Source organism: Syngnathoides biaculeatus, chromosome 19, assembly GCF_019802595.1.
Source record: "Syngnathoides biaculeatus isolate LvHL_M chromosome 19, ASM1980259v1, whole genome shotgun sequence".
Taxonomy (NCBI): Eukaryota; Metazoa; Chordata; class Actinopteri; order Syngnathiformes; family Syngnathidae; genus Syngnathoides; species Syngnathoides biaculeatus.
This window is the reverse complement of record NC_084658.1, coordinates 10892609-10911158: the sequence shown is the minus strand read 5'-3', so window position 1 is coordinate 10911158 and position 18550 is coordinate 10892609. Positions and strand designations below refer to the sequence as shown.

Genomic DNA, 18550 nt, shown 5'->3' with positions numbered 1-18550 from the left:
GACCACTTTCTGTTCACAGGACAGGACATACTGACAATAATTAAGTACCTGGATGAATTGATGAGGTGAGCTCAAAGCGGAATTGCAAGTGGCCACACACGTGATCTGTTGGCAACCTGCGACCCAGAGAGTAGCTAACAACGCGGTCCCTGTTGAAAAGAAGGTAAATGTAAAGTTAAAAAAGCAAAGCTTCCATTTCCATGTATAGAGCTCGTGCACCTACGTCACCGAAGTCATGTGACCGGCCATATTGACAGTCTAACGGAGCATTCTTCAATGCTAAGCCGGTTGGAGACGGCACGAAAATATGTCTTGTAGCATAACGCCCAAAGTTTTGTCAGATACCGTGAAACATTTAGAAGGTGATAATAAACGAAGGTACGTGGAAAAATGAGAGACACTTGGCATAGAGGAGCCATATTTAACGCTGAAATTGATGTTTTCGCCGATAAGAAAGTGGACTGTTAACCCGCTTCTGCCTGTCTTGGACAACCAGATCTACACATGTATGCAGTCTGGACGCATACAAATACTTCGTTGCTGGATCTGTTCTCAATAAAGAATAAATCCCACGTAGTGATGGAGCCACTCAGATTTTTTCAAGACAAATACCAATATTTAAATTCGGCATCCGGCGTGAAACTGTGCCAAACAAATGTGCGTTCATCTGAGATGACACGTTGTGGCGACCCCTAACGGGACAGGCCGAAAGGAAAAGAAAAAGAAGAAATACAAATATTTAAATAAATGACCCCTGGTATTACACAAACTCTTATTCATTAACTATGAAAAGACAGCAAGTCGGCTCCTCCGTATATGGAAGCGTGTTGCGGCCACACGTCAAACTTTGGTAAACTTCTCAGTAACAGACGTTTTTTATTTTTAAATATGCATTGTTCTCAAATGAGTCCAATGCATATTTAAAAAAAAAAAAGAAACTAAACCGCTGGGATAGGCTTAAACCCCCGTACACCGAAGCGCAATGCGGCCACATGTTGAACTTCGGTAAACCTCTGTGTGACCGACGGTTCATTTTCTTTTTTTTAAATACGCATTGGACTCATTTGAGAGCAATGCATATTAGAAAAAAAAAAAAAAACATCTGTCAGGGAGAGGTTTATCGAAGTTCCCGCGTATGTTGGTGACGACTGTCTTTTTTTTTTTTTTTTTTTTTTAACGCATTGTTCTCAAATGAACCAACTTGGCATTATAAATACTTCTTGGGAATTTGAGATTGAGAAGAATTCCTACCTGAAATGAAGTGATCGCTACACATTCGTGTGTATTTGGTTGGGCACCATCCATCACGTTTAATTGCCGAAATCCATCAATCTTTTTTAGTCTTTTCAGCTGCTATTCCATAGAATGAAATCTTTGAATATCTGTCTTATCTGTTGTCTGTTGTAACAACCAACAGCACAACAAGTCTCAGGTACTGTGTATATTCTTTTCCGGTTCAATGTCCCCCACACTGTCGAGCAGCTCTTTTTGACCGGCAATATGGCGCCGTGAAAATGGTGACGTCACGTGCACGCACTCTATATGTGACACGAATTCAGGGTCCGCAGCATTCATATTTGCAGCAAAGAAGCAATTTGACTCTGGAGTGGATACTTTCAACTGTTCTGTAATTGATATCTGTGGGAAAATGTACTTTGAAATGATAACATTTTGGAAGTTTAAAAGCAACATACCGGAAAAGGGATTGTGATAAACTTTGAAGGGTCTGCTTACTATATTAAGTAATCAAGTTATTTTTTTAACTGATTTCCTTGGATGTATAAGTTTTACCCAATGGCATGTTTTTCCAGAAGCCTCTGGACAGGAACAGACAACTTTCCCAGGAAACGCTTGATGATAGGCCGACTCTTTGCAAACTTGTCCTTCACCTCGATCTCCAAAACATCAGTCGGGAGCGACAAAAAGTTAAATCTCTGGACACATCAAGACAAGAAGAGGAAAGTGGATTGTCACAACAAGGTAGCTCGGCATCATTGAATTTGAGGGGGGGGGCTACTTCATATGTTTGGTCTCATCATGGAGGCCATAATATTCGTTTAGCTCCTCAGATGTGGCTGGCTCCAAATGAGTTCTTGTGTGACTTGTGCAGCTGGATGGGTAAACGTGACAAGGAAAGGCAGACTGAAAGAACACAGGGCCAAGAAGGGGGAATTAGATGACAGAAGACAGAGACTGACGTTTAAATATGTATTTGGTTGCATTTTAAATGACATCAAATGGCGTTGCCTCGCTGAAAAACCAAAGTAATCCTTCCGAGGAGGTGAAGACAGATTGCGCTGGGAGTACCGCGGTGATATAGGAGGAAAATCAAAAAGAAGTGAATAATTTAGCAGCGTGAAGCCGCGAGGTTGAAGACGGGCTGCATGTGTGTTTGTGCGAGGAGGGTGAGGAACAAATTCAATGAACGAGGATGTGGGGGAAGGGGGAGCCTCGGAGGAAGAAGGGTGTGCGTTAAAAGTGCTCATCTGTAAGAAGGAGGAAGTGTGCGGCGGATGAGAGGAATAAGAAACAAGAGAGGGATGTAACTAGAAATGAATCATAAAACAAATATTCGCCAGAAATAATTTTACATTTCAACAGCAACACTCACAAGCAAATTGAAGCAAACGTGTAAAAAAAAATAACTCGGAATTGCTACTACACGCACGACTTAAATCCATCCATCCATCCATTTTCTTAGCCGCCTATCCTCACAAGCATCGCGGGGAATGCTGGAGCCTTTCCCAGCTGTCAACGGGCACGAGGTGGGGTCCACCCTGAACGGGTTGCCAGCCAAACAGCCGCACTCACAATCACACCTTGGGGCAATTTAGAGTGTCCAATCGATTCATGTTTTTGGGATGTGGGAGGAAACCGCACGCAGGCACGGGGAGTATATGCAAACGGGATGTGAGGCCAACGTTTTACCAGCTGATTCACCGTGCCGCCCGACTTAAATCCTTTTCCACAATACACAGCATACTCAAATCCTCTCGTATGAACTACTAAAATATGGGTAGTAGTGTGTAGTAGTGGGTATCAGAGTGTTTCAGTCGTGTGTGCGAGGGAATCCTGAATTATTCCTCAAATTGTACTTATGGCCATGGAGTTCAGCGTGAAGTCAGGGGAAAAATATAGTCCAGCCTCTGTTAAAATGTTGAGTTGTGTTATTACCGAGACAGAAATGCGCAGATATAGAAATGACTAAGAGAAGAAAAAATTGAATTTGAGTGGCACAAATACAATTTTTTTTTTCTCCACTTATTCGGTAAAAGCACTTTCACCTCTGCCGTCTGTCAGGCATGCACATGGTTTTAAGTTTGAAGTGTTTTGCAGGTACGACGAACAGCACCGATTGAAGTATTAGCGTGCGTGTACCTCGGAGTTCCACTGCGGGTTGACCGTGTTGCAGACAACGCCGGAGCGTTTCTCCTGACCGTGGTGCGGCAGCGAGGGGAAGATGCTGTGCTTTCCGGGCTGAATGGAAAGCTTGAGGTACGGGTCTGGATTGAAGAACATCCCCTTCTTCAGACCAACTGCTTGAAGGTCTGCAGTGTGGGACGCGGAGGTCAGTGGGTTACGGGGGAGAGGAATAGTACAAAACTGTTTTTGAAGTTGATGATGGGCTCTCATACTGTTCTGATACTCAAATGTTCTCATCAAAACATTTTGAAGCTCGCCATTTACGCTCTTATCCCATTTTTGACACGGTAAGGGCTTATCGACCTTCCGACGAACTGACTGATGCACTTCCAACAACTACTACTGCTAACAAAGAGCTCCTGATTGGAGTGATGAGAACAAGTGCGCTGATTTGGGCAATTCTGAGAGAGACGACACAATGGTGGGAAATGTTACCGAGAGCTGGAGGTCAAAAGATTGCTTGAAGAAAGAAACATGCTGAGAGTCACATTGATTCAAAAGCACTGGATGCAAGTGTCAAAAAAAAAAGGTTGATTTCATTACCTGAAAGCGAAAAGTTAATTAGTCTCCTGTTGCCCAATCCTTGGTTGACCTCAGGACTAACCACCGGCTTTAACACCTGCAGAAGCAAAAAAAAAAAAATAATAATAATAATAAAAATAAATAAAAGAAACACATGGCGATATGAGATAAAGCTGCTCTGACACCTCCAAAACGGTACAGTACTGGGTAATTAGTGAGGATAGGCACCCCCAAAAGGTTTAAAATTTCCTATAGATGCTCTGTAATTGTGTCAGTGCATTACTTAAGGCTGATCAAAGCTTCTCAACTCACTTCAACATAGTTCCTTGGCACCAAAAGGCCCCAAGACTCACCCCAAAACAGTTTCCATGCAAAAAAAATACAGGAAGGGTGAATTTATGAATGCTTAATCACAGACACGATGGTTTCCTTGTCAAAAAAAAACAAACAAAAACAAAAAAACACTAAGTGGTACATTTTCAGTGGCACGGTGGATCAGATGGTAAAGTGCTGGCCTCACAGTTTTGAGGTCCCGGGTTCAATCCCAGCCTCGCTTGTGTGGAGTTTGGATGTTCTCCCAGTGTCTGGGTGGGTTTTCTCCGGGCACTCTGGTTTCCTCCCACATCCCCAAAAACATGCAACATTAATTGGACACACTAAATTTGCTCCTAGGTGTGATTGTGACTGTGACTGTTGTCTGTCTTCACGTGCCCTGCGACTGGCTGGGAACCACTTCAGGGTGTACTTCGCCTCCTTCCCGTTGACAGCTGGTATAAGCTCCAGCATTCCCCGTGACCCTTGTGAGCATAAGCAGCAAAGAAAAAGGATGGATGGCTGCTACGGTACTGTTTACTCCGTGTATTCACAGAGGATAGGCACCCCCAAAAGGTTTAAAAAATCCTATAGATGTCCCATGATTGTGTCAACGCATTACTTAAGCCCGAGTAAAGCTCTTCTCCTCAACTCACTTCAACATAGTTCCTTGGCACCAAAAGGCCCCAAGAAAAAAAGCAATGTACTACTATTGCTTACATTTAGGTTCTCAATTCACTACAACATATTTCCTGAGTAACACCACTGGTGGCACAACAAAAACACCAATTAACCCAAAACAGGTTCCACGCAAAAAAATACAGGAAGGGTGACTTTATGAATGCTTAATTACAAACACTATGGTTTCCTTGTCAAAAAAAAAACACTAATTGGTACATTTTCCCAGGAGAAGTTTTTGGTGATGTATAACTTTTGCAGAGTACTGCATAATAAGCTTCATTTGATTTACCGTATTTTCCGCACCATAAGGCGCAACTTCAATGAATGGCCTATTTTCAAACTTTTTTTCATATATAAGGCGCACCACATTATAAGGCTCATAGAATAGATGCTACAGTAGAGACTGGGGTTATGCATCCATTAGATGGAGCTGCGCTAAAGGATCCATATTAATCCATATATAAAGCGCACTGGATCTTAAGGCACATTGTCTACTATTGAGAAAATTAAAGGCTTTTGGGTGCGCCTTATAGTGCAGAAAATATGGTACTTTGGTGAGACGTTTTTGTCCAAACCTAAACATTTTCACATCTGCGGCCCATTCTTACAGTTGATTTCCAAGCCCGGTTCTCAGTCTGGCTGCCAAAGTGCTCTGTGATCAATAGGCTGCCTTCATTTTTCTGACGCTAACTGCGCAGCGAGGAAGAAGATGAAGAGAAGGGGAGGTGGCGGGTGAGTGGGGCAGGGCGGTTAGCGTCATTCTAATCGATGGTGAGAGCAGGAAGCGAAGTGGATTGTAAATACTGTTGCTCCATGAAAATGTTTTTGCCGTGTGACGCCTATTATCTTCATTCTTTTACTTCCATTTACCAATTTCGAAAGTATTAAAATGCAAGCTGCTGTTACTTTTCTACAGCAACAAGGCTAAAACAAACAAACTACACATTGTTTACTTAGAATCTTGACCTTTTTCACAGTCGTAAAATGCTGCGTGATGGGAATGGCACGCAGAGTATTGTTTTGAATTTGTCCGCATAAATATTGCAAACTACAGCCTTTTATTTTTTTGAATGGTGTGTCGGTAAATTGCGAACAGACTTTCAACAAACTTCAGTGGATTACATTGTCATCGAGGGATGTTTTGATGTCTTTAAAAAGCAATGAAGTTGTTTTAGGTTTAAGTATTTTGGGGATAAAATATGTTATGATTTACATATGTAGAGATAAGTGTCATAAGATATTTTTTTGGGGAAAAAAAAGGATTCGCTATATATTTGAACTGATGCTATAAAAGTTTGAAGAAAAGTTAAGATGTCGAATTTAAGGGAACACAATGTGACAATGTGACAGTGAGTCAGACTTCCAAAAAAAAAATAATCGACATTCCCGAAGCCAAAATGCTGTACGAGCTCTGATGGCTTACGCAACAGTCGGGAGGCAAAAACAACAACAAACAGAGACAGCATTGAAAACAAAAGTACTAAAAAAAAGACAGATGTTTGGAGCGATTCACTCTAATGAGATGCTAATCTGCCTTGGCTACTACGGCCTAAGAGAAAAGTGCCAACAGAGATGTCCTTCATGATTATTCTTATGAGAAATAAATCACATTTCACCATCTTTCTGCAGCACCCTCGTATATTATCAAACATCATTACATTAAAAATGTAAAGGGAAGAGAATGTTGTGAAATGATGTAAGACCTGGAAAGATTTCACATATAAATGATTACAAAGATTACGTCCCGGTTCTGCTATTTTGCCCTGAAGATTGTCGGACATGGAAGCAAATAAAACGGCAAAGTATTATGTCTAAACATGGCAACAATATATACTGTTAAATATAGATTAGTTTAAAAAAAAAAAAAAAAGCAATTTGTGTCTTCTGCTCAGATAAGGACTTAAGCCAAATAATTGGTCTCTTTTTTTGCATAGTGTGGGTTGCAGACATTGGTGCGTTCTTCATTGTTGTTGAACAAATATAAATGATTTTCTTTTCAATGTTTAGCTGAGAGACAGAAGACCAACTCAGCTGATGCAAGTAGCGCCACATGGCAAATAAGTGTTCTAAAGTAGAAGCAGTAAGGAAAGTCGCTTCACTGCTCCCCAGAAAGTTAAGACGTGTAATTTACTTTTGGCCATTCGGCTAAATACAAATCGACAAGGACTGACGCCAGGTTAATAATTATTCTGTGCATGGCGAAGATAGACTCGTATAATTATCTTTAACAGAACAAGAAGAAGTCCAGTTTGCGCCACATAACCACTGAAATTGTCCACACTTTAAGACAAATTATAGCGCAATGGAGTGACTGTCTTTCTAGGAACTTTTCATTCCACTGCTCATGCCTCTTTCTGTCCTGCTGTTTGAAATTTAACCGTACTAGTCACCTACTTTGCTGCACTACTACGGCAACTATGTCCAACTCGTAGGCATATGTCACAAACTAGTAGTAGTAGTAGTAGTACCAAAATATCCATAGTTGTAAACCTTCCAAAATTTGTCCAAGTTGCCAAACATGTCAATAGTAGTTCTTCAAAACACTTATTAAAACATACACTTTTGTGCTATACTTTCTTTCGGCTTGTCCTGTTAGGGGGTCGCCACAGCGTGTCATCTCAGATGAACGCTCATATTTGTTTGGCACAGTTTTTACGCCGGATGCCCTTCCTGACGCGACCCCTCTTGGGGAGCGGAGGCCCCACTGACAAACGAACTCACAACTCCTGGTTTACCAAACCGATGCTCTAACCACTGAGCTATGAGGCCCCCAAAACATACAGTAAAAGGGAAATGTCTGATGTGTCGCAACATTCCGCAAATCAGGTGGCTGTGAAAAGGAGCAGATGTGTCAAGTAAGATGAAATATTGAGCTTTACCCAATCTATCCAGCGAAGACTCATCGTCTTTGTGCTGCTCCTTTCATGATGACCGTGAGGTAGCAGTCCCAGATGAAGACACATGCAGTCCATCGCATGCATACATAGAAATACTTCTCTATCTGCAGCACTTCGACCGCTGTGATCAGCTGGACTTCCTACACCTCTGCCTCCTTCCTTGCTGTGATGATCAAATTCATCTCTCTCCCAAAAACGTCTGATCTACCTGAACTGGACTGTCCTCAATTATCATGACTCCACCCCCCTGCTCTCCTATCAATGGTTATTTCTATTCATTTGTGCTGAAGTGGCAAGTGTGGCTCAAGTTCTCATTCCATCAGCATTTTCAAAGTGCCCTCGGCAGCAGATTGAGAAGGAACACACGGAAATACAATCCCTTCCCGCACTATAGTCGCTGATACACTCCGAAATGACAAGACCTACTTTTGCTACGCATTTTTTTTCTACATTTTTACAACGTTCCTTTGACCTCTGTGATGCTAATTTAAACTCTTGGCCCGGCGGGTGAGAGTACAAAGATAATGTCAAAAGCGGTGCATGAACGTAAAGTCATCACGACGCACGTTGTCATGGAGATGTCCAACATCAGACTTCTCGGACAGGAAGACCTCGAAGTTGAAGCGAGTGGGTCTGATCGTTGCCGGCTAGGATATGGAGTACGCTTGATGCAGACGGATCTGCGGAGTCTCCGAGTCAAATTCAACCAGAAGATAAAAAGGGATCTGAGGTCGGGGTATAAAATTGATGCAACATTTGGAGAATAATTTTGTAGATCAAGGCAAAGGCTAGCAAAAAAACAAAAAAGACAGTGTAAGAATAAGACTCTCTAAAGTCTAACTCTCAAGAGGATAAAAAGTGAGGAAGAAACTAGGGACTACGACAATCTCCCATTTCTTTACAGAGAGCGTGAGAACAAGGTGCTCGGAATACATAAGTGAGTTTTAGCAAGTTCAGGAGTGTTTTATGAAAGTTCCAATGTGTTTACAGTGTGTGGGAAATTCAAATTCAATCGCAGACGTCAGTCTCAACTATTAATTTCCCCTTTAGCAGCCAATTTAGTGGCATCTGCTTGCGTGGCGTGTCAGCACAGACAGACTCAGAGTGCTGACAGAGGTTAAACACACTCCCTCGGGTCTCAGCGCCACCCACAGAGTGACCAATTCGATTAGCCGGGAAGGCGACAAGGATGGGATCGTTCACCGGCAAGTACGACCACCTCTGCTCAAAAGGGTATCCGGAAAAGTTAAGCTAGCAATGGTGGATGAGTGTTTTGCCCCTCCCTTGCTTCATTTGTTATCAATGTGTACATTATGTAACCAGAGAGGATAAACGATGCAACTGCAGCATGTAGTCAAGCTATGACGACGTAAGACTCACAGGCGGTGGTCCCTTTTTGATGGTGAGACTGGGTGTGGTCGCCCTCAGCGCTCCAGTGACGCCGTGGTAGTACTTGAAGCAGACCAGTGTCTCAGCTGTGGCCAAAACATGGCAAAGATGGAAAAATTTATTAATTGAGTCAATAAAAAGAAAACTGAGGCCTACTGGGAGAGATGCAGGGTAGGAAAGCAAGAAAAAAATGGCAGACAACTACCCGCTATCGCATATTGTTCCCACAGGGGAGAGAGAAAGTAACAGTTTGAAGATTTATAGTTACAGCAACATCCATGCTAAATTCCGTTACCCTGTCTATAAAAATTTGCATCATATGTTAGCATTAAGCTAGCAGGCTTTTGTTAGATGAAATTATATGGTCAAATATTTTGGTGGTTAAATCCACAATATTTATTCAATTAACAGTAAACCACACAAACAATTTAATGCTATTTCTAGCTATAATGGAAAATCAATCAATCAATCAATAAAATATCTTTGTTTTTCCCGAGGGATGAGAAAGGAACTTACAGTCGGTGAAGTGAGAGCTGCAGTCGATTTTCCAAACTATTTGTCCTTTTTGAGATCCGTTGATCCCTCGGTTCTTATAATCCAGAAAGTTCTCAGATAAAGGCTCATCTGAAAAGAAACCCATAACCACAAAAACATGAATTATTATTTCATTTCAACTAGCAAAATATTTTTTTTCAGCTAAAAATTCACAATAACGCTGCACGTGTTTTTACACAATCTATACTATTAAGGTGAAAGAGTTCTGGTGGATGGACAGATTTACATGAACATTGTTTCAAAAAAATTGTCCTAGATTGGCAATAAGGACCCTGTTATGGACCTACTGTAAATAAAGTTAGATCCAGATGAAAGTTTGTAATTTTCCACTTTTCTTAAGCACAACTGAACAATTGCTGCATCATCTCTCTCATCATCCAGTTGCAATACCGTGGACCTATCCCCTCGAACTTGGGCAAAAGGTGGACTAAAACCTGAAAGGACTGCCAGTCATGATTTTGAACATGAAAACAAGGGATTGGTCGCATACCAGCTGCACAATTATCAGCACCTGCCCTGTCCTGTTCCACTATATTGTTTGGCACAGACTACATTGGACCACCATTGTACCGAAGTGTCATTTCTCCTGCGTCCTTCCATGAAAGGATAAAATATTTCAAAATATTCAAAGCATGCATTCACTTGCATGAACTAACTATGCCTCAAAAATGTGCAGTAAATGAAATCATTGATTCTGTTGACAAGTAAGTGCTCGTGGCACTTTCCTGTTTGAGCACTCTGACATTTTGTTTTTATAATAAAATGCCAGTAAACAAACGCTGACAACCATAACATTCTCACACTCACTCACCGACGAGATACATTCCAATCCAGTCCCCAGCATCCACTTCCTCCTTGATGTCCCACGCGATCACGAGGTCTTCAGACTGGCCTATAGTGTAGTACGAAGCGCTTACAGCGAGGGTGGAGCGAGTGTCCGGGGAGACCAGATCGGTGTCGCTGGTTGACCGGGACAACCCCAACATGAAGGCTTCCTGGTTCAGAGCGCTGACAGCGTACGTGTCCGGGCCATAGCTGTGACGATCCTTGCAGCGCTGGCGGCCCTGGTTGCCGCGGGTCGGCGAGGCCATGGCCGCCAGGCCGAAAAGCCGATTCTGGTACAGGTTCTGCAATGCAATGCTTCAGTTACACACAGTATAAAAAATTGAGAACATTTCTATTCCTAGTGTGTATTTTCCCGAAAACAAGCAAACCCTTTTCCTTGTCTGTTTATGCTGTTGATTCATCTTTCACCTCTCATATCTGAGCACTGCCAGCTGTATAAGAAATTTCCAGATCTTCCCCCCATCATTAACTTTTTTGGTAGATAGGTTATGACATTGGTAAAAGGGACAGCAAATTAAATGTTATGACACTTGATGCGTTGTTGCATCTCCTCTGTAGTTTTACTAGAATTATGGATCAATAAGATTTAATCAGATCAATCAGATCTATCAATCCATTTATTAATTTTGTGAGATGGCCCATGTTATAGCTGTCTTTTTTTTTTCAACATGGACGCTGTGAATACATTGAAGTTGCAATGAAGGAAGACCATTTTTCCATCCCAGGATCTCGAATGATGTGACGCTCTAGTTAGAAAGGAGCTTTAGGGCATGGCCCAGCCAGCCTCGACGGGTCAGTCTAAACGCTGAAGCACTTTGAGCATGCACTCGGTGAAGGAGAGGCAGGTCGTTGGCACGCGAGGCAAAAATCCCGCTTTTTGCTATTGCTGTTCAACTGAGGATAAACCCCCGTTAAAATGGATTCAGTACATGGTTTTCTAACTAATACAATTAGGAGAGTACGCGCTGAATCCCGGCTGGATGGTGGGAAGCGAGGAAATGGGAAAAAAAGAAGCGGTTGGTCGTGGGTAGTTGGTGGCAGGTGGTATGCGGGGGTGGTGTGTGTGGGTGGGTTGGGATGGGTGGGGGGCACTGACCTTGATACTACAGATCTGCATCAGCATAATGACCGGTCAACCCAAAGCAGACCAAAACCTGAGGGAAGTGTGAGGAGGAGAGGGACGATCGGTTACAAACCACACCACAGAAAAGCAGAGGCAGCGAATGCAGCAAGTGTAGATCAAATATAGTATTGTACGTCAAACTACAGTATGTGGTGGGGGGACCATGGGATCATCATTTCATACTTCATCGTTTTCAGATAAAAATATGAATGATTGAGCAAGAAAATGGTGAACAATCAAAGAAAACATACCCACACACACTCTTCCAAAGGTGTCGGAAGAGTGGGGCTGATTTCTTTATTTCTGGAAACATTTGGATTTGACATTTAAAGATGAATATGGGAGAACGAGCAACATCTGAGCACGGAGTTGATGACGCCAAAGTCATCCAACCCAACCCATCTGGTCTTTGCTTTCTTCATCAAGAACATAAAAGGGCCAACCCCCAGCCGGTTCTCAAATATTAGAAGCATAGAGTTGTGCAACATGTCTGATGTATACATCTGATGAATAATTGAGATTCAGAGGCACACTCCAATTGGTTAAATAATTGATTACGCATTCTGCGCATGTATTGGTGGTGCGCCGCTTCTGTTTGCGATCAGTGTTGGCGTGAAAAATTGCTTCTGATGCGATGACTAGGATAGCAACAAAAAAACGTCACAACAAACCAAGGAAAGTCGATTGGATTTAAGCTCTGACAAATTGGGAGTCGATTGAAATGCATATGCTTCATGATCGTATTGGAACAAATCGTTTTCGCTACACAACTTGTTTGTTATAATTTGTTCATCGTTGATATTATTTTTTACATGACTGATTAAAAACAGGTATGTCCACTTTTTGAACACTTGATGAAAAGACGCTTTACAGCGACACGCGTTGATCACTGTCTCAGTCACTAGTGTCCATCAACGCCAAAGCCGCAGACGGCACCGCCCACTTTGTTTGGAAGAAAATGGACTTTAACGTCAAGAGCCACTCGCCGTTACTCTGATTTATGACTCCGGCCGCCTACAACCTTGGATAATGACTGCAATGTTTAGAGCTGAGAATAGACGACTCGAGTCAAATTGAATTCAACCAAGTCGGACTGATTCTAGGGCGGGGCAAAATTTGGTGCAGTGTGTACGTGAAGAATGCGGATTTCATTCCGATTAAATGCGTTACTTTCATTACGTTGTGTGGGGTTTGAGTTCACGGCAATGCATTTTAAGTTAGGAAAGGTAGAAGCAAGGACATATATATTTTTTTTAATCATGCGAAAATCTAATCAAAATAAAGCTGTGAATATATGTAAAGTCTCAATTTTATATTACCGTAATTTCCAGCCTATAAGCCGCCATTTTTTCACACGCTTTCAACCCTGCGGTTTATCCGGCTAATTTGTGCATTTTTCTCACGGCCGTAAGGGGACACTCGAGCGGAAAAGGTAAGAGTGAGACTGGAATATATGTGCCGAGGAAGTGACTTTTACTGGTTTACTGGTTTACCCTGTTAGCGCTAGCATGCCGTGTCTCAGTGATTTTTACCAGTATGTGTTTTTTTTTTTAAACTAATATTGTTAGCGTGGCATTAGCGTTAACGCGGCGCTAGCGTTAGCATTAGCACCGCAGCGCCAGGGTTACTTCTCCGTGTACCGTCTTTGTAAATATCTCGTTTCAATGTGGGCACTCACGGATTTTACACAGCTGCAGCCTATGTATGTACCAAAAGGTATTTCCTTTCCAAATGTACTGGGTGAGGCTTATAACCAGGTCCGCTCTATCGGCCAGGAATTACGGTATTTATTTGGAATATGGTTGAGACTAGGTACTGCTTGAAAGTAATGTTTTTTTTTTTCTACAGGCTGCATTGTGTTATATACCAATGGTTGATTTAAAAACATTCTTAAAGATGTAGAGTTGTTTTTTTATACATTCCATATTTATCAGCCTTTAATAAATTAGCAAATTGCAGAATGCTCATCAAGGACTTCTTGATCTATCCACGTTCACATCCCCGCAGCCCTCATTCGTCTTTTAGTATCGCATTACAAGGGTGACGCAGCTAGTTACGCTAACGTAGATGCAGCATTCTCCAGGAAAATATTCAGTTGTCCTTTCCTTGTTCCGAAATTCCCATGATGGACTCGTATAATTGCCTTCAAGATGACATAATTATTCATTGAGCACACATTCAGAGCAGGCAGCATAGGAGACAGGAAAGCCTGCAGGAAATGAAATTATCTCCTACTATAGTCCAATAATTATCTCCAAAGGTAGCCAGCCTTTCTTCGACTCATTGTTCACAACAAAGATGGCGAACTAAGCACGTAAGCCAATCACTGCTGTCCACATGGACTCGAGATCATGTGAATGCTCCACTTCAAGAGAAAACCGATCTGCGCTTGGAGCCCATTTTGAGAGGCCAGAATGCATTTGACAATTTGATATGGCGTTGAGAAATTATTTAAAGGGAAAATGTTAAAAGACGTTTTCAGTTTCCATGAACAAAAATTAAAAAATTGAAAGTAGCATCTTGGTGACTCCACAGAATCTCAAAGACTGCCTTCCACCCTGAATGACAGTTCTGCACACTTGTAGGACAAAATTGAGATACTAGTACAACAGCTACAGTAAATGTTACTAGTGAGGCAAAACTACTCGATAGTTTGGTACTGCCAGTAGGGTCTGGGTGGCTCCTATTCTGTCCACTACTTGGCCATAGTGGGGTTACTAGTGCAGCAGAATAATTTACAAGTGTTTACAAGTGTAACTGTTCTAGTAGAACCACTAGGACTGTGGGGAGGGGGGTTGACATTTTTCACACAACTGATCTACTATTGCCACAACTTGTTTTCTGAGTGAGAACAAAGAGCATACAAGTGGATGGACCTTATGGCGGACATCAAAGCAGCGGTGCCACGATTAATCGACAACTAAACGATTCTCTAATTAATTGATATCTATTTTGATACTGAACTACTTGTTTCTAGAACTTATTTCACATAACATTGTCCAAATATTTGCAATTCTAGCCTCTCAATGGTCAATATTTAGTATTCTGTGGTCCTCTATAAAAGCACACTGGCAGTCTTCTTGTTTTTTACCTTTTGGCTTGTCCTGATTAGGGGTCGCCACAGCGTGTCATCTTTTTCCATCTAAGCCTATCTTCCTCTCTAACACCCACTGTCCTCATGTCCTCCCTCACAACATCCATCAACCTTTACTTTGGTCTTTCTCCCGCTCTTTTGCCTGGCAGCTCCATCCTCAGCACCCTTCTACCAATATACTCACTCTCTCGCCTCTGGGCATCTCCAAACCATCAAAGTCTGCTCTCTCCAACCTTGTCTCCAAAACATCCAACTTTGGCTGTCCCTCTAATGAGCTCATTTCTAATCTTATCCTATCGGCTAATCTTCATTCCTCTCTTTTCCAATCTGTGCCTCCATCTTTCTAATTGTTCCTCTGCTTGCTCCCTGCTTTCACTGCAAATCACAATATAATCTGCAAACATCATGGTCCAAGGGGAATCCAGTCTAACCTCCTGTCAGCCTATCCATTACGCCCGCAAACAGGGAGGGGCTCAGCGTGGATCCCTGATGCAGTCCCAAATCCACCTTAAATTCTTCTGACAAGCTTACAGCACATCTCACCGCTGTTCTGCTGTCCTCATACATGTCCTGTACTATTCTAACATATTTCTCCGCCACGCCGGACTTGCACAAGTCGTACCACAGTTCCTCTCTTGGTACTCTGTCATAGGCTTTCTCTAGATCTACAAAGACACAATGTAGCTCCTTCTGACCTTCTCTGCACTTTTCCACAAGCATTCTCAAGGCAAATATTGCATCCGTGGTACTCTAAAAGCACACTGGCAGTCTTTGCTTTTAAACAAAATAAAAGTTCCTTTCCATAGGGGTTGACTAGTAACAGTACAGTTAATACAGTCCAGTTTATCAGGATGAAGTTTTTACAAGTGATTCATAAAACTTAATTCAGTTAGATCCTGTTGAATAGTGACCAGCATAGAGGAATGGACTCTGCAGAATGCGTCGACACCATTGTGTACGTTACTCATCGGTGACCATGTGTAAAAGCGCAGAATAATGGAGGAAGCCTTAGCAATACTTCGTGGTAATGTGTCCCTTTTGTTGCGCTCCTTGGTGCAGACCGGAAAAATGTCTCTTTCTTGGCTGAAAGCGGACTTTTGTTGAGACATAAAAGCACATAGCCTGCAGTCCAAAAAATGAAACCGCAAGACAAAGCTGAGTACATTTATGAAATAGCTGTGGTTCTAGAAAAAAAAACGTGCAATCTGCCCTCAACGATGTTATTCTTCGAATGCGCCTTCTTTTCACATTTTACAACAAAAGGCTGAAGCTCATATGACAAGTGGAGTTAACATTTAAAAGCTTAGTTCGACAATCGGGAATTAGCAGTACAGATAACGACATCTTTCCAACAAGTTGTAATTATCTTTAAATTGTTGCAATGTTCAAATTATCAGTAATATAATTTCACTACAGATCCATCACAGGGTGTCACATTTTAAACAAATCCCTTTTGCAAACCACCAGGAGGCCTGCGACTAATGGCTAAGGAGACATCTGAAGCGTGGGAGTGCTTACCCCCATGAGGATAAGCGGCTTAGAGAATGGGTGGACATCTGAAGGTAAAGATAGGAAATATAAACACGTGATAAGATATTAAGTTCGATAAAACCCTATGAATAATAATACATATGGGTTTCACCCTAAAGAATGTAGACAGGCCTAAAATATTTGTCATTACAATTTTACATGGTTATAGTTTTAACGTATCATCACTGTGACTTGATAAAGTTCTGAATGCAATAAAATATATATTTTTTTTAAAAAGTGACACACACTGAGATACACACAAGTCTCCATTAAAATCCCCAACAGTCACACTTTACCGTTGTTGGTCATGGTTTACATTTTTATGATAAGGAAGATGTTATTATTTTAAATAATTGGTAATAGCCAATTTGACAGCTGGGTTAAAGTGTTATTATTGGAGAGAGATATGCATGACAAAGTATTTTTTTCCACACACAAGACTATAATAGGCATTCACAGGTCATGTGTTGCTTGAATATTTAAGAGGATTTTGAAAATGAAAATCCCTGAACAAAGGAGGTGGGAATCCTCAGTTTAAAGTAAAGTATCAAATGGTGCAGTTTGATACAAAATAAAAGAAACAACGCGACAATCTGCTTTGGAAAAATTGCTTTCTAAACTGCCCTTCAATTCTGGAAAAACGTATATTTGACTTCTATTGAAAGACGTGTCATAATTTGTATATGGTGTCATAAAGCACAAACCGCAATTGGCTCTCCCTGGGCTCAAAACAAGCGCAATTACTCCCGACCGATATATTATTGTTACTCTTGAGGTATTTTCAATTTCATGTCGCTGATTAAAGGGAGAGAATGAAGCACTCCGAGCTCTCGGCCGCTGCTTTGGGCCGCTGCTGATGTCCCCGAGGATGCATCATCTAACGTTACGCTGCAACAATGGTTGACGCTCGACCTACCTGGGATGAAATAACCTGACGGTGGATCATTCTCCAGACGCGAGCGTGAAAACCGGAAAAGGGCGCGCGCCGACTACTTCCAACCGAGCTCCATTCCGAAAGGAAGAACGAAATGACACAGATAGACGAGTGAAAGATGAAGGGCTGATGACAAACACGAGAGACTGGAGTCACATCCTTTCCTCTTTCCATGGACCAAAGTGAAGCTTGACTAAACCAGTCATCCGCTTCCGGTTAAGTGTACAGACTTCAACGTCACATTAGGAGCTATCAGACAAATATTTTAAAACGAAGCTACTTTGCATGGATATAATTTGGTGTTGCAGTATCTTCAATCCGTTTTTAAGAAGTTAAATCAAAATGTTTTCAAGAGATTGGACTAAGGACGGCAAATCTTTTACTTTGAAGGTCTCCTTTTCAACATCACTGTCGGTAAATATGCGCCACTTGATAAAATGGACTGAAGTGCCTTACAGCCAATCAGGATGCGCGTCTCCCGACGCTTCCTTTTCGTCATTGGCTCACTAACACCCTTACTTCCTGCTTTCAATAAGATGACACTCACAATTACTGTTCAACAGAATTACTCTCCATTTTAACAGTATTTATTACCATTATTGACTACAATAATACATTTGAAATTTAAGAAAAAACATAGTTCTGTATCACTATATCATTTGCACGATGGAATTCAATTTGATGGCCATTACTCCAGTATTCTCCGTTTTCCTATGATGGCCAATTGCGGTTGCCGCCATATTGGAAGACAAACAGTTTTGTTTACATCTGTTCCTCACGAAACATACACGCTGTATTTCTCGTCTCCCTCATTTGTACCACGAAATGAAGGTTTATGTTTCTTATAATTCAACCTTAACATACTGTTTAACACCTGCTTTATACAATTATAAACACTTCGTACATAGACACTAACGAATTGGTTAAAACATGTACAGGAGGAAACGAGTCTGGCAATCACATTGCCCCCCGCAATATGGAAGAGTTTGTTCACCCCACTTTATTTCAGGTAGGTAAATTAATCTTAACAAAGTTTTGTTTTGATACTTAATAATTCATTGTTCTGTTGCATGGTCAGTTTCTACGTTGTGTTAATTCCCCATATATACACTGAGCCAATCAATTACTTGTGGACTTTATTCACAGCAGTGATCAGCCCATATACCCCGTCAAATAAAATAGAGGAGAATTTAGACATAACACGTTTAACTTTTGTGCGTTGGGACAACCCGAAAGTCACAAAA

The 18550-nt window shown here is 41.6% G+C and overlaps 1 protein-coding gene across 3 annotated transcripts in view; it reads right to left on the bottom strand.

The window, feature by feature from the left end:
• LOC133492624 (E3 ubiquitin-protein ligase HECW1) overlaps positions 1–17507 on the bottom strand; it is a 36827-nt gene extending 19320 nt beyond the window's left edge. For all 3 annotated transcript variants that reach the window (XM_061805091.1, XM_061805092.1, XM_061805093.1), the window contains exons 1-9: positions 17289–17507; positions 11722–11779; positions 10591–10906; positions 9741–9848; positions 9216–9310; positions 3967–4042; positions 3379–3548; positions 1792–1934; positions 49–149 (exon numbers count right to left, since the gene is read on the bottom strand). In XM_061805091.1, coding sequence (XP_061661075.1) covers positions 49–149; positions 1792–1934; positions 3379–3548; positions 3967–4042; positions 9216–9310; positions 9741–9848; positions 10591–10906; positions 11722–11748 — 1036 coding nt within the window. In that variant the 5' untranslated portion in view covers positions 11749–11779; positions 17289–17507. The remainder of the gene's footprint in view (positions 1–48; positions 150–1791; positions 1935–3378; positions 3549–3966; positions 4043–9215; positions 9311–9740; positions 9849–10590; positions 10907–11721; positions 11780–17288) is intronic.
• Between the last annotated feature and the right edge of the window lie 1043 nt (positions 17508–18550).